The sequence below is a fragment of the Gopherus evgoodei genome, chromosome 2 (genome assembly GCF_007399415.2).
Source record: "Gopherus evgoodei ecotype Sinaloan lineage chromosome 2, rGopEvg1_v1.p, whole genome shotgun sequence".
In the NCBI taxonomy this organism is placed as follows: Eukaryota; Metazoa; Chordata; order Testudines; family Testudinidae; genus Gopherus; species Gopherus evgoodei.
In genome coordinates, this window is record NC_044323.1 from 146,889,165 (window position 1) to 146,896,098 (window position 6,934).

Genomic DNA, 6,934 nt, shown 5'->3' on the forward strand with positions numbered 1-6,934 from the left:
GGCTCACCTAGACCGCAGTGAAATTCCTTGGGGCAGAATTCACTCTCTGGTGGAGAGACAGTAGAAGGTCTATGTCCCACATATGTCCACAGGGCTGAAGCGGGACTTTTGTGGGACATAGACCTTGTGGAATTGAAGTGCAGGGTTTTCATCCTTCACTTGCATGCTCCTTTGTGGGGGTCTTCTTCCCAAGCCAGGTTAGCTTCTCAGTATTGATCACTGAGTTTCCTTTTTTCACGTACTTCACCCACTTGTGAAATTTACAAAAATATCTTTACGTCCCCATTTCTCTGGGGAATTTCCCAGCTAAGCAACGCCTTCTTCCTCTTCTGCCCTCTATATCTTGCTCCTCCATCAGCTATGAGGAACCAATCGACACTGAGACACTCAGAGAGAAAGAGACAGAGAACAGTCCTCCAGTAGGAAGGGCCGGCGGCACACATCACACAGGTATTGTGCTCAGAGTTCATTTGCAGCTGGCAATATCGAGCTGGCACTTGGGGTTGGGAGTTCCTGAGCAGCAGCATTGCTGTTTTATGAGGCAGCCTCACCTGGAGTGGAGGCATATAGGAGTACAGGGCATGCTGTCTTAGAAAAGCTTTGTAATAGGTGGTGCAAACTGGGGCTTTGAACTCAGGTACAGCTTGATTCTCAGAGGTGCTGAGCTGAAATCATTGGGAGTTGCAAGCACTAGGCATCTCTGACAAATATTTGCTTTGAAAGACTAGTTGGCATGCCATATCTATCAATCCTTGATCGATCAATTGATCTACGGCCGATCCTGCTGGCTTGCTTGCTTTCACAATAAGTTCTCACCCAGATACAGATCTATTTCTCTTTTCACTGTAGTATCAAAGGGGCAAACATATCAAATCACCCTATTGTTACAACAAATATTCCTGTTTCCAGGTGTTCTGCCACTAGCTCCCTGGCTTTATTGCTGCAAGGGCAGATTCAGCAGTGACGTAAGAGAACACACAGCTGACTAATTTCAGTGGCCTGTATGTTAGGAGACAATCTCTCTTTCTTCCTGGTTGACTGGAGGTGCACAGGATTCAAGGGTAATCATCTTTGGTTTTTCCTCCTCAGGTTTCACAGCGAGAAGCAGCCATGGCAGCCGTTCCTGATGTACAGGAGGAGTTGATGGAGTTCTGCAGGTAACCTTGGATTTACTGACTCCTTGTGTTCTAGGGTCTCAGAGCTGGGGATTCTTGCTGGAGTTTCAGGGTGAAATTCAGCCCAATGCAAAGAAACAGCATGAGGCCTAGGTACCGCTTAAGGCTGGCTACAGCCCAAACCAGCATAGCAATGCCAGCAAATCTGTGTACTGTTCAGTCTCCTTAGCTTACGATAAGTGTAAATGCCTTCGCCACTCGTCCCTGAACCTGTAATTGCTGTAGAATTTCTTCTCCGGGGAATAACTGGCTTTGTTTCTTTGTCCCTCGCTTACAGTGTGAACGATGAACAGTTCTACGAAGTCGGCCACCCCTACTTGGGGAAGGTAAGGAACAGCCTCTCAGTCCAACAGCCCTTCCTGGGGATTTTATACACTGGTGAAAGAGGGGTCAGGCCCCAGTTAGGTACCACTTGATGAGAGATAGTGTCCTCCTTGGATCTAGGGGCCATGGAATGTCTGGCTCAGTGAAACTTCACGACTGGGCTATAGCAAAAGCATGTCCAGCAGCAGCTGGCATTCACCCTGGGCCTGTCTGGCTACCTGCTGTTAGCATCCCCTCATCATTCAGCCCCCACCCTCTGGGGGAAAGCGGAGGAGGCTGGCTTGCAAGCAGTGGTGGTGCTGGCCAGGCACGTGGCAAGTGGCTGGGGGATGGTTTGACCAGTCTCCCTGGAGCCGTCAATCTAGCAGACATCTTGAGGGACACTGGCAGATGCTTCTCCTGTCCCCTGCTGGGGGAAAGTAGGGGGCAGGGCATTCACTGGCAGGGGGAGCTGCGGCTCATGGCCCATTGGCATCAGAGGAGTTGCACTGTTGCCCAAGGGTGCTCTCAGCACAGAACAGGCACTGACAGGAACCCTGGGGTGGGTTTGAGAGGAGATTCCTACCACTGGCCCGCCTCATGGAGGGGGAAGAACCTGTCTCAGACTTGGTGGCTGCAGGGGCTAAAGTAGCTCTTACAGGAGGGTGGGGCAGCAGCTTGTTTCACGGTCTTTTCCTTGCCCATAGAGCTCCAACCAAGACCCAAGACCCTGCTCCCTGTCCCAGAGCTGCTCAGCCTGCGACGTGGGCATCCAGTTGCAGTTCACGGAGGAGACCTCTCGCAAGGTGTTCCGCAGGTCCGTAGTGCTGGTGGTTGCCATAGAGAAGATGAAAAAGGCATCGAAAGCGAGGCCCTTCACGGACGATGATTTGAGGGGCATCTTTGACACTGTCTTCGGTATGGCCTGGGGGATCCCTGGAGCTAAGTGACCTCATCCAAGGATTGGGCCTGAGGGGGACACACAAGGGGCTTCGGAGCCCCACTAAAGCCAGCTCTGTGCGCCAGGGGTCAAGTCTCGAGCTACAGAGCTACCAAAGGCATTTATATGACACCAGATTGTCTAAGGCCCAGATCCTCAAAGGTATTGAAATCAATGCAAGTTAGGTGAGGCCCTGAGCCCCTCACAATATTTAATGCCTTTATCTCACAGCACCCCTGTGAGGCTAGGCTATTCTCCACATTTCACGCTTGGGGGAACTGAGGCACGGATGGACAAAGTGACATGCCCATGGTCACACAGGGAGTCAGTGGCAGAGCAGGGAACTGAACCCAGGTCTGCCATGGTCTAGGCTAGTGCCCTAAACACAAGACCTGTCCAAATGCATTCCCCTTGCTCAACCTTAGTTTCTCCCCAGTGCAATGGAGCCGATGATCAAGTGTTTTGGGATCGATAGGTGAGAACAGCAGAGTCTGATTGTTACCAGTTCATTCCTCCTGGCTCCCAGCAGGAGCACGAGGTGCATGAGACCTGGTTTCTGGAAGGGTGAGAGGTCAAGTCCCTCAGATAGGAAAGGGGAGGCCAATATGTACTTTTGCTACAGTCAGGAAAAGGCACCCGTTGCTGTGGGTCACAGGCAGCTCTTCAGTCCCCAGGCTCTGAGCAAATACTTTAACTGTGTGTTGCAGCAAATTCACATCTGCCAGGAACTTTGCACTGAGAAGCAAAGCAGGACTCCAACCCCTGGCCCCACAGCACAGGCCCTTCCACTAAGGAAAAGAGGGAATCCCCATTAGCTATTACCTGTACGCGGCCTGTGACAGATAGCTTGGCAGTGTTGACTAAATCACAAACACACCGATCAGTTCCTTGCACTCTGAATCACTCTGGGGACCACGTGCAGGAGAGGCGAGCGTGGGCTCAGAGAATGGGAGTAGGTATTAACCCTTAGGTACTTGTTCTTGTTTTCAGAGACCATCTCATTTGAGAGTCACAATGTTACCCACACAGTGGATTCCATTTACCGTTACTTCAGATCTATCTCCTACGAAATACGGGACACTGACCAGAAGTGCTTCAAGCTGGAGGCTCCTGCCCAGCTGGTGGCTGTGCATTTGCAAGGCCCCAACATCAGACACCAAGGTAAGGTCTGGACGATACCCAAGTGTTAGCCCAAACCTTCGCCCAAAATGCTAGCCAAACCTTTGACTTTCCCCCAGTGAAGGAACTGAATCTCTGGTGCTCTCCCATGCACTCTGCTCATCCATCTTTGGGCTACATTATTTCTATTCTGGGTGATACCAGGAGCTCCCTGAGAAACCTGATCTGATCAAGTTTCCAGGCTGGATCAGTTTTCACAGGTCTGGTTTCCCACCTGAACTGGCCCTGAGAACATCAAGGCCAAGAACATCAAGAACATCAAGGCCAAACAAAGAGACAGCCATGCCAGTCCCTTATTAAAGGCCAGGGTGGGCCCCTGGCAGTCCCAAAAGAGGGTCCTTCCTCTCTGTTGAACTCCTTGCTCCTCACATCTACCAAAGGAGCTGGTCTGAATCCTGCACTCCAGTCCCTGATTTCCACCCGGGGCCACCGGATTGGAGAATCTGACCTTTCGTATGTTCCAAGCCCCCAGTGAGACCCCTGGGGGCGTACACTGCATGGCTTTGGCCCAGGACATTCTGAGCATGTGGCAAGGCAGCCTGCGGAGTGGCTCCCCTAGTTAGCTCCCAGCACTGGCTGCATCTCTCCCCGCAGAATGCAGACAGCTGTTCTCTGTGCCATTGCTGATTCCGTATTTTCCCCCGTCTTGCAGTGAAGATAAACATGGCCCTCTACAGACCAAAAAGCGGCACAAGCAACCAGAGCTCCATGAGGTTTCCAGTCGCTCTGGGCATCAAGGGGAGAAGTCTCTATCTGTCATGTGTGCACAATGGCCAGCAACCGATGCTGCAGTTGGAGGTAAGGAGGCTGGGGGTTTCCGGGCTCTGGCATCTGTCTCGCCACTCGCTTTCTGAGAAACCAAGAGCCGCCTGCTCAGGAAGTAAAGTGGGTCTCTGCTTGGAGGAGGGCTTGTGGCATCCTCTTTCCATCACAGCAGGGCCACAGCAAAGTTGCCAGCCCTATAAACCACCACTGGGCCCTGCAAGCTGAGCGGGGATCCATCTGCCTCATGCACCAGCCCCAGCGATAAAGCTAAAGTTTAGTAAATCATTCTGTGGATGATGCACAAGCTGGGCTCGATTCTAGCTCCTGCAGCAGATCGGATCGGGACTCACCCTGGCTCTGATCAGGCCCCCACAGGCTGTGGGATCACCCAGCACCCAAACCCATTGCTTCCAAGTCTCCCTTCCCCCGGGCGAGAACTAGCAGAATCCCAGGCTGCTTAGGGGACATTCCCAGCCTCCAGCAGCACTGGATATCTGTGGATCCCAGCCTCAGAGCTCCTTGCCCACTCCTCCTTCCCTGGCAATGGGTAGAGCACTGGAGTGGGAACCAGGAGAGCTCTTCCTGCTAGATCTGGTTAAAAAGAGAGGCCTGGCATAGCTCTCTCCTCTGGCCTCTCTTTCTAACCGGGCCTCCCTTTGTGCCACAGGAGGCCGATATCCTGAAGGACGTCGATGGAGCCGAGCTGGAGCGCTTCATCTTCTACAAGGTGGAAAATGAGAGCACAGCCCAGTTCGAGTCGGCCACCCACCGCGGCTGGTACATTTGCACCTCTCCCCAGAACAACCAGCCAGTCGGCATCACCAATCGGCTGGGAGAAGTGTTCATCACCAACTTCTTCCTCACTCAGTCCAAGCACTGAGTGCTCATCCCAAACCGGCAGTTACCGGTTTCAGCAGAATCTTTGTATGTACTAAGTACATGGGGGACAGTTGTATTTATGAGTGAGTCCTGGCTCATGGTCGGGGCGGCTCTAGGCATTTTGCCACCCCAAGCACGCACTTGGTGTGCTGATGCCTGGAGCCGCCCCTGCTCACGGCTCAGAGACGTGATTGTAACACGTCTCTAACATGTATGTACTGTGCCTTTCTGTTTGCTTTGTGCCCTGCCCTATCCTAGAGCATGGGCCAGTGGCCCCAGCATCTAGAATTAACCTCTTACTGGCATGGGAGCTCTATATTAGAGCCCTCTTTACTAGAGGCTTATCTTGGTGGCTGTCTCTTCTCTCCCACCTTCCACAGCTTCAGTCGTTTTGCTATCAGACTAATATACACATACATTAAATGATATAAATATTAGAGACAGAGGAATAGTCATCATCATGCAGCATGATTTTTTTTCTGTAGAAATGCTATTGTGTTGTTTCAATACAAGATTGAATTGCTCTATTTCACTGTTGGTAACTTCTATTAACATGTTAATTATTAATGAGGGTATTTTTGGAATTTATTTATTGACTAATTTAATATTGCCAGGCTGATTTTTAATAAACAAACCTGTACTGGTGATCGCATTATTCTGCTTGTAACTTCTGTTGCCTGTGTGCATGGCGGTCAACAAATTGGGTCGGACTGGAAGTCAAAGAAAATCCAGATTACCAGCTATTTTCATCGAATCATAGAATGTTAAAGTTGGAAAAGACCTCAGGAGGTATCTAGTCCAACCCCCTGCTCAAAGCAGGACCAACCCCAACTAAATCATCCCAGCAGGGCTTTGTCAAGCCTGACCTTAAAAACCTCTAAGGAAGGAGATTCCACCACCTCCCTAGGTAACCCATTCCAGTGCTTCACCACCCTCCTAGTGAAACAGTGTTTCCTAATATCTAACCTAAACCTTCCCCACTGCAGCTTTAGACCATTGCTCCTTGTTTTGTCATCTGCCACCACTGAGAACAGCTGAGCTCCATCCTCTTTGGAACCCCACTTCAGGTAGTTGAAGGCTGCTATCAAATCCCCCCTCACTCTTCTCTTTTGCAGACTAAATAACCCCAGTTCCCTCAGCCTCTCCTTGTAAGTCATGTGCCCCAGCCTCCTAATCATTTTCATTGACCTCCGCTGGACTATCTCCAATTTGTCCACATCCCTTCCATAGTGGGGGGCCCAAAACTAGACGCAGTACTCCACGTGTGGCCTCACCAATGCCGAATAGAGGGGAATAATCATTTCCCTCGATCGGTTGGCAATGCTCCTACTAATACAGCCCAATGTGCCAAATGAAGGATTTGCCACATTTCATGGAGTTCTAGCATTTGCTAATTGTGCATGTTTGGACAGCTGTCAAAATGCTCCTGGAAGGTGAATTTTGGGGAATTTTAGCACAGATGATTCCACAGCCAAAAATCCCTACTGAAAAATTCATTATTGGTGTGATGAAGTGGGACTGTTCTTAATGTTTCCTTTGAATACTGTGTGGGTGCTTCAGTTTCCCCTATGCATTTCTTAAGTCTCCAGTGTGCATAAATGGCCACACTCTGTATCCTGGCAGCAAATGGCTGGGGCCCTTCCCCCCGCAAGGGAATAGCTAAAGGTGAACAAAGAGATCAGGTGACCTCTGG

At 50.7% G+C, this 6,934-nt stretch overlaps 1 protein-coding gene across 1 annotated transcript; it reads left to right on the top strand.

Annotated features, from left to right (window-relative positions):
• The first annotated feature begins 364 nt into the window (after positions 1–364).
• IL1B (interleukin 1 beta) lies at positions 365–5,881 on the top strand. Its single transcript, XM_030549502.1, has 7 exons — positions 365–450; positions 1,090–1,157; positions 1,453–1,501; positions 2,186–2,396; positions 3,409–3,579; positions 4,250–4,395; positions 5,030–5,881. The coding sequence occupies exons 2-7, from the start codon at positions 1,111–1,113 to the stop codon at positions 5,240–5,242; spliced, it is 837 nt and encodes a 278-aa protein (XP_030405362.1). The 5' UTR covers positions 365–450; positions 1,090–1,110; the 3' UTR covers positions 5,243–5,881.
• The last annotated feature ends 1,053 nt before the right edge of the window (positions 5,882–6,934 follow it).